We start from the raw sequence: 14671 nt of genomic DNA, 5'->3' as shown, positions 1-14671 counted from the left end.
ACGAATCTACCGGTAATATTTTTTCTGGGTCATTTTGGTCATATGATTTGTTTTTCTGGTTTAAGTGTAAAATCTTGCTTAATTCAAATATTTTTTTCTGCTACTATAATAATTACTAGTCGTTATGTTACCTAAAATCCAACCTATAGCTCAGCGTTAAAAACTTAAAATAATTAAATTACAAACTTTCGTCAATGTAAAAAAAAAAAAAAAAAAAAGCATAACCAGTTACAGTATTTAGTAAAATCTTGTACTGACACGTCAGAAGGGAAATAAAGTAGACATATAATTAATGGAGTGTTGTCAGATATTAAAATTTTTGCTATGATAATATCTAAGGATTCATCAGGGGGGATTAGGTATCTCGGAAGAATATAAACTTTTTACTAAAAGTAAATAGCTCCCACCCTTCGACTTATTAACGAGGTAAAATTATATTTTCTTATCTTACCACAATTTTTGGAGATTTGTATAAACTGATAGTTTTCCGTTGTGCAATAAGTCATAATTCTCACAGTTTATTTCGTCTGTAAGTTCCTTTCCTCTCACGTTCCAAGTAAATAAATTTTCGAATCATCACAGTTAAACTGTTGTTTGTTGTCCTCTCGCGTCTCTGATACTGCAATACTAGAATATGGAAAGAACTCTTTCTATCAATATATTATCCTATTTGTCGAAGTTTACCGTCCCTCTTGAGCATCGAGGCTATATGAACCTGCAGTTTAGGGTAAGATCCGAACACCGTAATGAATTCAAATTTCAATGCTCTCCTATCAGGAATGGAAACCGGGACAACTTGCGCCAAATCAATCTGTTAGAAACAATATTTACAGTAATTATTATAGAACGAAAGGTGATCTTCCTTTTCATAAAACTGCTCGACATTTTAGCTACAACTTTATTTCAAGAAATTATGGTAATTAACGCACAAAACTTGCATCAACCTTCAATAACTCACCGATGCAAAAAAGGTAGTTCTGAAGAAAGAAAAAAAAAATTAAAGTGCAGTGAATTTCGACTTCGTTATATATAGTTTGTTAAAGTTAATTCTGTTTCCTTCCTCCTTTGTTAAAGTGTTAATTCTGTTTCGCTTTCACATTTTTAATGCTATGTTAGCCGAATTAACTACATACTTTTGAACAACCAGATACTAATATGTTTCTCAAGCATCATCTTGTAATGTTAGACCAATTATAAACAAGTGTACTGAAAACTTCAAACTTGATATTAATGATTGTACAGTATTTGTACAGCTAATTACAAATGAGATTACCTATTTCTTTGCCATCTACACGCAAATCGCTTGTCATTCTTGATCAGTTCAGTTTTCGTCCAATGAAATATTCTGTGTACCTTCTAACACGTCAAATTACCTAGGTACAATCGAATTTTGAATTAAAAATATAATTTTAAAAAAATATCAAGCTAACTTAATTTTAAATAACCAATTCAAATCTCGATATCTGTATTCTTAACAACATTCTTTTTTATTAAACTAAGGAGACAATAAATTTATTGCATTTCATTCCAGTCACCGACAAAATCTCGTTTCAATTTAGTGTGCTGTCTACACTGTCAAATGTTACTTCGTAGGCTATTCTCTGCCTATAATGCACAAAACTTTATTTATTTATTTATTTGTCAGTGAGCGTAATTTTGAGTCTGATTTCCATCGTCATATCCTAACTGATGAGTTCAATTTGTAACTTTAAATTCGAATATCTTAAGATTTTTGTAATTAATTATGTATAAAGTAAATGTAGAAAGATTTCTTTTTTGAGTGCTGATTCGAAAATATTTTTTGAAAATATTACAAAAAGAGAACATATATTATTATTATTATTATTATTATTATTATTATTATTATTATTATTATTATTATTATTATTATTATTATTATTATTATTATTATTATTTCTCTTTCCTATTGTATAGACTGTTTTCCTTTTTAAATATTCCAGAAGACAGGTGTTTGTTCCTTTCTATCACTGACTGGTTGCTGAGTCCCGGAATTCCAGCGTATTTTAGACAAAAAGCACGATAACTGGAGGAAAAAAATATGGTGTTATGTTCTCCCTCGATAGCTTTCAAATGTTACTTATTATTGGTAAATGTTATCCCAATCCAACAGTAATTAAAATACTTACCCAATGGTTTTCCCAAATTCCAGATATGACAGCTGAACCGAAAGTTCTGGCAGAATTCATACTTGCTCCCGTGTAGTTTATCTGTAATTAGAGTTATTCTTCACTGAATAGAATTTCATACAGTTTATAAACATAAAAGTACAAAATAAATTTGGTTTTCTTTTTATTGTGCAACAAAATTGGGGAAATCTTTAAAAAGAGAAAAAAAACTTTCACATCTCACTATATTTTAAGTATTAAAGTTTGATAATATACTCATGTATATGCATAACTGTGATTAAAAATACTTATATGTATGGTTTATTAAAACAATGACCTTGACACCTATTTCTTACAGACTTAACGAGAATGTTAAAACTAGGGATGTCCAGAACCGGTTCCTGTTGGAACCGGTTTTCGGGTCTGAACGGATCCGGTTCTAGGTTTTCCGGATCTAGGTCTGGAACCGGTTTTTCGGATCCAGGTCTGGAACCGGTTCTTCAGATCCAGATCTAGAACCGGTTCTTCGGATCAAGATCTGGAACCGGTTCTTCGGATCCAGGTCTAGAACCGGTTCTTCGAATCCAGATCTGGAACCGGTTCTCAAGATCCGGTTCTGGAACCGGGTTTTCGGATCCAGGTCTGGAAACGAAACTTTGTGACGATCCCTACGCTAAACCCGAGCTGCTGGAAAGCTGTGAACAGTGTGCTAGATGAAATGGTGTAAGCGACAGGCAGGCGCCCAGGTGGCGGCCGCTTGTCTCATTTGGCTAAATAAACTGGGTAACTGGCAAACTCAATGGTTAAACAGGCAAACTGGCCAACTCATTTGGCTAAACACCCACTGGTGGACCAAAATAAAAAAAAAAAAAAAACACTGGTGGCCCAAATTTTTTTCTGGGGGCACAAAAGAGTCTGGGCGGGGAGGGCACAAGCGCATGGTCCTCTTTGCAGTGTTTTGAAGGTGAAATTTGTGCCTCCTTTACGGGTCTTTGGGGGCTTTCAGATCCAGGACTGGAACCGGTTCCTAAGATCCGGTTATGGAACCGGTTTTCGGATCCAAGTCTGGAACCGGTTCCTAAGATCCGGTTCTGGAACCGGGTTTTCGGATCCAGATCTGGAACCGGTTCCTAAGATCCGGTTCTGGAACCGGGTTTTCGGATTGAGGTCCAGAACCGGTTCTGAAAACCGGATCTCCGAGAACCGGTTCCTCGCGGAAATTGTACTTAGGAATATCGAAAACTCAATAGAATTTTTAGAATAGTTACAGCAGCATTTGAAACTATATTTGAAATGTCGCTTTTTCTTGCCCCCCCTTGGAAGTCCGCATGAACCGAAACTAACTTCACTAATAACCAATTCACATATCTAATATGTTTAAATTACACGAAAAAAAAATTAAGAAAAAAAATGAATTGAAATCTTTGAGTTTTACGTCCCGCGGTAATGCCGGTTAGGCTAAAGAAGACGGTGATGATGAGTAATGAATGAAATGATGGAATAAAGAAAGTGGGAGGAAACGGGAGAACCCTGAGAAAACCCACGCACACGGTGTTTGTCCACCACAAAGTTCACTTGGCGGGGGCTGGGATCGAGCCCGGGACCCCAAGCACCAGAGGTGAACGCTCTACCACTGAGCCACCGCAGCCCCATCTCCAATGCTCTACCTGATCCTTATACTTGTTAATAGAAGAGAACCTTTCGAGTGTTTTTTTTTTTCTTTCTTACTTCTTCCAGACATTTCATCGCTATTCAGAGTTCCTATTGATCTGGAGAAATCTCTTTCCCTGACTTTCATGCCAGATGTCGGATGACGTTGACATATAAATAAGGAATAAATAATGGTGAATATTTATATATGAGAACATTTATTTCATAGAGACAAATAGTAATCAATTGCTCATAACAGACATTACATTTACCTTCCATAAAAATAGGTATTATATAATGGTTCGCTAGACTGAAATTGGTGTGCAAAGGTTAGAAAAAAATATATATTTTATAAAATTTTCCTAACTTTCCCTGATTTCCAGTCTGTTTTTCCCTGAGTTTCTCTGACCTACACGATTTTCCCTGAGTTTTCCCTGACCAGTAGAAACCCTGCTATTGCGTTGCATTGTTCAATCATGTTAAATAAATAAATAATAGTAGTAGTAATGCAGCATACCAAATCGTATGCAGGACATGTACTCTACGATATTTACTCTCCCATTTTTGAATTTTACTGTATAACAAAGACAATAAAGAATATAAAAGAAAAAAAAACGTAGAAAGTGAGCCAAATGGTATCTACAAAATGCTGTTAGGTAATTATTTGTTTTACTAATAATTATTTTCAAGACTATATAGTGTATCAATTTGGGTGTCTATTCATTATGACTTTATAAACTGTGCAAAGAAGTTTCTGATCTGTAAGAAGAACAATGAAAACAGTTCTTAAGTTTATTAAATTGCATTTTACACATACTACTTGGCTCAATTTCTACATTTTTAAATATTTTTCATTGTTTTAAATTATTCACTTTTTTTTTTATTTTTTTTTTTTTAGATTAGCTAAAGATGAGACTTAAATTCAAGTATATCTTAGGTATTGTTTGCCCCTCGCCCCTCCCATTCTCCCAACTCGTACTGCACTGTATTGTATGTCAGTGATTTCCAGCATGGGGGTCTTGAAATTTTAAAATTATGAAGCCTATAATAATTAGTTAAAAATCAATTTTGAGTCAACTGTATCAATGAACGTATCCAGCGACAGCCACAATGCTCAGTAATACATAGTCATTTCTTTATAGAAAGTGGCGTAACTAAAGACTTGGGGGCCTCCCCGCAGAGAGCGTGAAGTGGGGCCCCTTCTCTACGCCCCACTTCAAGATTTCGGGCCCTCTTATGGCTTAAGGCCCCCCCGCAATGCGGGGTCTGCGGGGCCCTTATTTACGCCCCTGATAGAAAGTTATAGGTTTAGCCTATATTTTTTATTATTAGTAGCAAAAAAGGAAAAAAAAGGGTGTGGCGCGGTGTTGTGGAGTCCAGTAAAGTGTGTGGACAGTCAAGAAAGGCTGGAAACCACTGGCGTACACCATACATTTACTGTATTTACCTTTGGATATGTTCGATGAAAAAACATCAACTAGTTCTACTTACCACCGCAAGATGGCAGAGAGCGACAGTAAATCCAATAGCGAGTGGTGCAGCTCCACGCACATCGGCTCTGTTGGAATCGCAAACAGCAAAGATGACAAGCAGCAAAGTAAATCCAACCATAAATTCCACTCCAAACCCTTGAAGTGGGGTGATCATTCCACTCACTTGAGTCATTCCTAACGTACTGTTGTTATCCGGTGAGAGCGCCTGTTGAGAAAGTAAAAGTTTATATTTAATCATTGGTCCACTAATATTTTTAGACAAAAGAAACAAAGCAAGGTAGTAAGAAATAATTAGACATAGGCTATCAACTTAATTGTGAATAATGCTGAAGTTTTGATTATTCGGCAGAAATGAATGAATGAAATGAAGTATTTCAGTTTAACGTCCCACGTTTCAGTTTAATGCCCTTTAGGCTAAGAGAGACGGATGATTAAGGCAAGTGAATGGTGGAAGAATTTGACGCAATTACATTGCGGGAGGAAGTGGGAGTATCTCCCCCCCAAAAAAGAAAAAAAAACACGGACACGATGTTGTCCACCACAAACTTACTTGGCCGGGTATCGAACTAGCGACCCTTGCACCAGAAGTTTAAGCACTCTGACGCTGAACCATCATGCCCGGCGGAGAAGAGCTAGAAATGAAGGATAAATTTAGTATGGCTGACTTCTAAAATTGACTTGAATTCGAATTAATACGTATCTCCATGCCGCACCATAATTGTAGTGAAACGCTGTTGGCCCAGCAACAGTAAAATTTGTCAACAAGATTGCTACATGGTCTAGACTATCGTTTCTCAAATTGGTCAACGGACCACACATGGTTCTTGAAGGTCCTTGTGTGATCTCATAAGACCAAAAAAATACACGAAAAAATAAAATTCAAGCGAATTGTGTATCACATGTTAGAGTTGAGAATCTCAAACAGGTACAAATTATACAACTATATTGTAAACATTCTTATACAAATTGTATAACTTATAGGCACTATAGATAGAAGGTTGTAAAATATTCTTGATTGCTTTCATTATTAAAAAGAAAAAAAACTTTTATTTCTGTTTATATATATATATATATATATATATATATATATATATATATATATATATATATGTAAAAATGAAAGTCATTATGTTTGTGACTAATTAAATCTTGAACCACCCGGCCGATCTCGATCAAATTTTCAACATAGATGAGATTTGGGCCTGGAATGGTTTTTATTATTTCACTTTGACAGTGCAACTTACGGGAGGAGGGGACATATATGAAAATGATCGAAAATGACCGATATTAGTGTTGAATCCATAGTTTTCGGGAACGTTGAGATGAAGAGTGATATTTTAGATGCCGTTTAAATCCAAATTTAGCCCACAATAATATTTATCTTTTTACTGTCATTTTTACCAAGCATATGACATAAGGAGTTGTGCATTTAACGTTTTTATTTCAAACCAGCGAAGCGAGTAATCAACGATAGTACCATTACAAAATTAAAGGAAATTTTGATTAATACAAGTTTAGAAAATATATGTTTACTGGGTTCAAGGCATCTATGCTCAAAACATTTTCAAAGTAATGGGACAAAAGTAGGGTGGTCCGTAGAACATTCTGACTATTAAAAATAGCCGCAACTTGAAAGAAAAAGTTTGACAGACACTGGCCTACACTAAAATAATGGGAAAATAGATGAAACAGGAATTTTCCTAAATACAAAACATGCTCTGTGGATGTCATTCTTAAACTGTCTCAAATGTACCATCAGGGTTTGAGTTATCTTTTGATATTTAATACTGTAAGAACCCAGAGCATGAGTGTAGATTGCACCAAATATTATTGTTTGAGGAGAGGCTTGTTGGACTGTTCGTGAGGAAATTTAGGAATTTTTAAAGACTTTTAGACGATGGTAATCGATTTTCATCTCAAAATTCTCCGTTGCATTAGTCACTCCCTTGCAGAAATCAATGTTGAATCGAGACGCTTATGTTCGGAGACTTTTTCTAATTTCAGAATTAGTGGAAGGAAAGAGAGCGTGGCGCAGATGTTCTAATTTACTATCCTTTTATAGGTTGTAGTTCATTCGTAACTTTAATAAAAAATGAAATAATAACTCAAAATTTTCTCGTTTAAGATCGCCACTGCTGCAAGTTAACATGGCCAACCAGACACATGACAATTGCCTCCTGAGGAGGAAGAGTAACTTACAATGTTTTATGATCACTTTTCTATTAAAGTTGTGAAGTGTTCCGAGAGCATTGGTCATATTTCTAAAGATAGAAAGTAAGCCTGGATTTAACCACTTCACGGTATAAAGTGTGTTTCAAAATAACACCGACAACGTTTGGGAGATGATTCCTGACACCAAGATAAGACAAAAAGTATAGACCAACCAGGGTGCACAGACGCTTCCTTTCGGAGTTATAGGCTGCCGAAAACATTAAAAAAATCAACTTTAAAGGCCCATAGCTCCAAAACTATGGGACATACCATAGTCGGGTCATGATTTCACATAGGAACCAGTATGTGCCCTATCCAAATATCCAAGTTTAGAATCCTGTTGTACTTCCACAACAATTTGTATAGAAGTAGTTGGAAAGTACGTCAAATGATATGCCCGTAGTCAAACTTCCCCTATAAAGATTGCTTCGTGAGTACCTTGGGATTCTGAAACACATTTTCGGATAGCGCACATATTAATTCCTAAGTGAAGTCCTGACCCCGACTACAGTAGGTCCCATAGTTTTGGAGCTATGGGCCTTTAAGATTCATTTTTTATGTTTTCGACAGCCTATAACTCCGAAAGGAATCATCTGTACACCCAGGTTGCTCTACACTTTTTGTCTTATCTTGGTGTCAGGAGGAATCACCTCCCAAACGTTGTCGGTGTTGTTTCGAAACACCCTGTATATCCCATATATAGTTGAAAATTGCCTAATTTGGCAAAGTACAAATAACTATGACGTTTATTCCACACAACTCCTACTCTCAATCCGGCGTTTGGGAAACAAGTCAACCAAGCAGTACCGTCGAATTTCTAAATAATGAGGTGGCAGATTTCATATACTGTATATCTAGCCATCCTTAATTTCTCTTGTGAGCTTCTGATGCAAGTTGCAAAACGCAGTATACTATTGGCTTATGCGTATTTTTGACTCGTAGTGAGAAGCTATGCTTCAACATTTGGGCGCAACTATTCTGAAAGATATAAATTTCCTTTAAATTATTGATTGCATATACGCACCATTAAATTTATCCAGCATTGTGTGTTATCGGCAGGACGTAGAAAGGAGCTGGAAAACTGGAGAGCCGCCAAGGGTTTAAAGGTGGTTAGTTGCACAGAGTTTTCTTCCCCTCGTTATTTTTTCTGGAAGTTTATAATGAACACAATAAAGGGACACTTTAATTTTTAAATTACAGACTGAGCAATGTATTACTTTTTAAAAAGTGATTTATTAAGAAGAAAAGTAATATCGATGTATAAAGTTAGAAATAACTGCTCATGGAACAGACGTGCTGACCACCCACTATCAAACAAAAGCGTGTCATATACCTTTTTGGAATGGAGAAAAATGAAATCTAAGTTTTACGTCCCACAGTTATGCCGGCTAGGCTAAAGGAACGGTGATGACGAGTAATGAGTGAAATGGTGGAATGAAGAAAGTGGGAGGAAACTGGAGAACCCCGAGAAAACGCATGCATATGGTGTTTGTCTACCATAAAGCTCACTTGGCGCGGCCTAAGATCAAACCAGGGACCCCATGCACTAGCGATGAACACTACCAATGAGCCACCACGGCACTCTTTTGGAATGGAAACTACACCGTAGTAGACGTGGTTTGGACACGACTCCTTTGTTTCTCAACTAATACTTTACCAACTTTGTCATTTTGTAGAAATTGCTAATAATTACTACTCTTGACTCCAGTAATTTATTTTAATTAGGTTTCCGGAAGCTTGATATAATTATATGTATTTAATTATTATTTTTAAAGCCAAAATAAGGAAAGAAAAAAGTTTACTCGTATTGATTTGTAACTTACCCTGAGAATTCCAGATCCAGAAACGGCACCTGCACATTGAGCAATTATGTAAAAAAGAGCCTTAAGCACTGAAATATTTCCTGTCGCCAGCATTCCAAATGTCACTGCAGGGTTGATATGACATCCACTCACGTGTCCAAATGTCTGTAATATTCAAACAGAAAACAATATCAATGTATTTCTTTCTCAGTAGTATAACCCTATGTTCAACCTATTTTTAACGACCCGCTCGGGAGAGTAATACTCCCGGAAGTACGTTTTTTTTCTCGCGCTACTCTAGCCAGCTGTTTTACGCGCTATCCTAGTCAATTGTTTTAAGTTGGTCACAAAATCTGTCATTTAGTACAAGGGGGAAAAACGAGCCTTATATCATGGAGTACAAGGGCAACAAAACGAGCCCTGCGGTGTTTCTAACTCGTTCCTACTACTACTACTACTTATCTGCACAAAAGTAAGTAAATCACATTTTTGAGTATTATTTTCGTATTATTTTAATTTAAAAAGTGTTATAAAAATGTAAAAAAAAATGTTTAAAAAACTTTCCTCAAGCCGGGTTTGAACTCACGCCAAAATAGATTTTTGTTACTAGCATATAATGCTAGCCCACTCGGCCACCAGAACCGACAGCAGCAATTGTCTGAATTCTGCTATTTGAATGCAACGTGGCAAGACATAGATAACGCCAACCAATCAGAACTGTGTTTTCCGTTCCTACTTCCGGGAGCATTACTCTCCTGAGCTAGTCCTTATTTTTACTTCATTATTAGAACCAAGGATGTCATAAAATAGAGGATCTGCCCACACGTATCTTCATCATATGAGCTCAATGAAGGAAAAAAAACGAGCATCGTCTGAGCTGGCACGTCTGATTGGCTACTCTCGTTTCCGCCATGATTGTTGGCTCGAAACATTGCGATCTTAAGTGGCGCAGAGTAGCCAGAGTAAGTGTGGCGAAGCTGTGACGTATAGCTTCACGATTTTGTTGTATGGCCAGATCCTCTATTTTATATTATCCTTGATTAGGACCAAGATCGTACAACTCTCAACTGACATGTGCATATTTTGTCAGACGCGAGAGAAATTTAATTTTTATCACAAAATATTAAGCTTTTTACTTCACTTCTCATTCGACTTTTAGATTTAATAATTATGCTTAGTGTTGCCAGTAACTGTCTTCAGAAAATGTACAGAATCTAGCTCCATGATCTGTCGATTGCTAAACAGGGTGTTTCAAAACAACACCGACAACCTTTCGGAGGTGATACCTTACACCAAGATAAGAGAAAAAGTATAGACCATCCTGGGTGCACAAATGCTTCCTTTTAGAGTTGTAGGCTGCCGAAAACATGAACAAATGAACTTTTAAAGGTCTATATAGCTCATAAACTACTTGAACTATTGTAGTCGTGTCAAGACTTCACTTAGGAACTAATATGTGCGCTATCCAAAAATACATGTTTCAGAGTATTGACGAAGCAACTTTTATAGAGGGAGTTTGGCTACAGGCATATAATTTGAAATACTCTCCAACCACTTCCATACAAATTGTTGCAGAAGTACCACAGGATTCTGAAACTTGGATATTTGGATGGGGCACATACTAGTTCCTAAGTGAAGTCTTGATTCGACTACGGTAGGTTCTATAATACTGGAGCTATGGACCTTTAAAGTTCATTTTTTCATGTTTTCGGCAGCCTATAACTTCGAAAGGAAGCATTTGTGCATCCAGGTTGGTCTATACTTTTTGACTTATCTTGGTGTCAGGAATCACTTCCCAAACGTTGTCGGTGTTGTTTTGAAACACCCTGTATACTGCTGTGTTTTCTTTTGACAGAATTATATATAGGGTAAGAACCCCTAATATGAGGATAGGCAGCTAAATTGAGACCAATACCTATCTTGTGAAGCAAGAGCTGCAATCTAGTGCAAGCGCCCTAAAACGAAAGGAAATAGCCCACTAGAGTACAGGAAGTCACGTCAGCTTGTTATGTGGAGAGTTGTTAATATAGCGGATGCTGGAAGAAATTGCGCCCAACGTGCACACATCAGGCGCTGAAAATGGAGAAGGTAAATTGATATTCATTCTATCTTTACTTTCTTTTATACCAGTGAATATGCGTATTGCAACATATAATGAGTTACCGATTTTCTTCCACTTATATTTGAGATGGCGTTAGTCATTTGTTTATCGGCCGAATGTCTTATGAGACCCCTAACGGGTTCAGTATACGAGACCGGTCTCAATGTGACCCGTATAGTAATACTTGTCTTATATTAGAAACTCATTTGTATCGACATTTCTGTGTTCACCAAGTAGTCTCTTAGACTTAGTCCTGTACATAGAGCCAGTGATTTCGTTGGCATTGTACTGTCATTTTGGACACATTTCTTCTCATTTGGTACATATTTGAGCATTAAAAGAAGTGATTAAAAATCGTTGCAGTTTATGCGCACAAAAAGTAAAATTTTACAGTGTGTATATTCTAAAATTGAAGTTAGATTGAAAGTGTAACGTACTCCACTGCCATCACAGGATTTGGCTTAAAGACAGTGTTGAATGCTGAATTAATAAAATAACTCTTTTAAGAGTACAAAAAGCCGGGGTCTCTTATTAGGTACCCCTCATAAAAATGGCAGTGTAGCAACTTTGGTCACATTTTTGAATATAATTTTTATTGTTATATTTTTATGTATTCCAATAGTTTGTATCGTAAATTAGACATTCCACAGAATATATTGAAGTAACACCAGTGTTTGTTTATGTTATAATTAACCAGTATATAACATTCTAACTTTTAGGTTTAGAACTACATACAGTGTAGGTAAACCCAAACTATCACTTAACTCAATATGATGTGCTTATTAAATAATAATAATAATAATAAAAAAACTATATAGGGGCTATTCAAAAATTTTGTGCCCCCTGATCCGAAACCTAATTATTGGCCAAGATTGCAATCTTTTGATGCATTTCTTGGATCATTCCTAAAATTCTTGGCCAAGATCATAATCTTTTGATCTATTTTTTTAAATCATACCTAAAATTCTTGTTCGCTTTGATGAGATTTATCTATTTGTATATCTCTCATCTTTGGATTTTTTTTAAATTCATTAAACTCTAATAATATTGTAGAATATATTATCTAGCTGGAACGAATTGTGGAAGGAATAGAAAGGATATTTCGGTGGAAGGTAGAAGTATTAGATATATGAGGTTCGCAGACGAAAGACCACTATACTAAGGGACAGCGTTTATGGCGTTTAAATTCCTTGCCTCAAGTTTGTTTTAAACGCTGTTAGCAAATAAAAATGCTACAGTGTTGCCACGTCTGGTCTATCTTGTTAAAACTAAGAACGAGATGTACTGTGTGTCACCTGCTGATCTGATCGTGATGTAATGCATCTGTTTAGCCACGTTCCCTTTATCATACTGCTACGTCACAGCTTTCATTTCATTCGCACAGCTTATATACCATCGATTGTCTCCTGTGTTTTAGTTTGGTTGATTGAACTTTAACGCATCTTTTCAGCAATGTCGCGATACCCTAGTGGCACAGATTAGGCCTAACAGTAGGAAACTGTAGGTTAGCCAATTGCCAACGGTGGCGTGCGTTATAATTGACTGTTTTGTCGAGCATTTGTCAACCAACTCAATTGCCGACGTAACCTCCAACCAATCTAGTACAAATCTTGTCGGGTGTGCGAGGTCGAAATTATCGGATGAATAATGGCAAATTGTTGGTTGATCAACACAAAGTTTAAACTACGATGGCCCAACGGATTTTTCAGCTTTAGTTTTTGCGATTTCTAATCATACTGCCCACTAGCCTAGCAATTCCCAACCGTGTCCACCATTAGCCTATCAATTCCCAACCATGTTGACCATTAGCCTACCAATTCCCAACAAAGCCTACCATTAACCTCCAGCTCCCAACCACGAAGAGCTGTAAGATAAATTTGTAGATTGTCAACGTCTTGTCGTCGAATAAATACACTTACGTAGAAAGCAAGATCTGAGTCATCATTAAATACGAAATGGTAACGGGGTCTAGAGTTTTGAGTTTTTGTGGTTGTCGCCTCTGTGCAACGCCAAGGTTATGCAGGATGGGATTTACTGTTAATGTGGGCTCCGATCCTTGACCGGACTTGAAACTGTTGCGGTGAACAGATCATCAAGCAAAATCAGCCATCACAACATAAACTGTTTCCTGTCACACATTTTGCGTCCAAGAGATGTGGAATCACGCCATGAAACCCTGGGTATAGGATCTCCTAGGGTCGAAATTCCATCAAAGCAAGGGTAAAATTGAAGGGGAACGCGGGGAAGGTCGTTTACCCACTTCCAAAAAAACTATGGCGTCCCTCCACTTCCTGAATAATTACAATGGGTAAAGATAGGTACGGGGTCGACGTGACCAGCGACGTACGCAGGGGGTAGGTCCTGAGGGTCCGGACCCCACCCCCCGAAACTTCTACTTTTGTGTAAATTTAGCTAATTTTAGGAGCAATTTTATGAATTTTAATATAAAATACCCTTATATTGAGTTTGGACCTCTCCCGAAATAAATTCCTGCATACGCTACTGAACGTGACGTCACGCGTCCCCCTACGTTTTCAGATCTCCTTTTTCCCCTGCATCGAAGTGAATGTCGGATGTATTAGTCTTAAAGCATTTTATAAATCTCTGGAAACTTAAAATTTAGATTACAATAGGAAACATCTTGTAAATTGAAAGTTATATTGATTACTTATGTAAGAAATAAGTTTATTTCACAGAATTAGCCCTAATTGTCAGACTGATGATCTGTGGAAGATTTGTGTGCTCTAATTGTGATGGGTTTACGTTCATTGAGCTCTGGTTCCTCCAGGGGCGGATCCAGGACGGACTTCTTGGGGGAGGGGTTGTAATACTGCTACTTAGAGCTACTTTTAAGAGCTCCAAACTCTGGTATGCGTTTTATTTATATAAAAAATAAGAAAGTTTCCTCTTCTGGGGGGGGGGGCGACTGGGCGATTGCCCCTGGGTTCCTCCACGATTCAAATTCATATTACATTATTTCAACAAAAGCTGCCGTCACTAGAAATCGTAATAAGTTGTAGAACGTTTTTTTTTCTTCTCATTCGTAAATGTGTTCATCTTTTTAAAGCAATTCTGTTCGTTTAACGGTTTGTTTGTATAAGCGGTGCGGGGTCCTTGGTGTTATCATGGCAGCAAACTCAGTAACAAGACGTGCTAATGTAAACAGAAGCTGTTGTATGACAACAGTAAAATATTTGTAGAATCACCAGAGAAGGAACAGAAATACCTGTGTTAATTGGGTTGTTTCAGGTCTTTATATATAAATATTGACTTTGAAGAAACGGTAAA

The 14671-nt window shown here is 36.9% G+C and overlaps 1 protein-coding gene across 1 annotated transcript in view; it reads right to left on the bottom strand.

Annotated features, from left to right (window-relative positions):
- LOC145690124 (aquaporin AQPcic-like) overlaps window positions 1-14671 on the bottom strand; it is a 104090-nt gene that overhangs the window by 11061 nt on the left and 78358 nt on the right. Inside the window, exons 3-5 of the mRNA XM_081764708.1 lie at window positions 9304-9447; window positions 5268-5474; window positions 2148-2228 (exon numbers count right to left, since the gene is read on the bottom strand). Coding sequence (XP_081620834.1) covers window positions 2148-2228; window positions 5268-5474; window positions 9304-9447 — 432 coding nt within the window. The remainder of the gene's footprint in view (window positions 1-2147; window positions 2229-5267; window positions 5475-9303; window positions 9448-14671) is intronic.

Source organism: Thermobia domestica, chromosome 7 (assembly GCF_964235325.1).
Source record: "Thermobia domestica chromosome 7, izTheDome1.hap1.1, whole genome shotgun sequence".
NCBI classification, from domain to species: Eukaryota; Metazoa; Arthropoda; class Insecta; order Zygentoma; family Lepismatidae; genus Thermobia; species Thermobia domestica.
The sequence above is the reverse complement of the archived record's forward strand: the minus strand, read 5'-3'. Positions and strand labels throughout refer to the sequence as shown.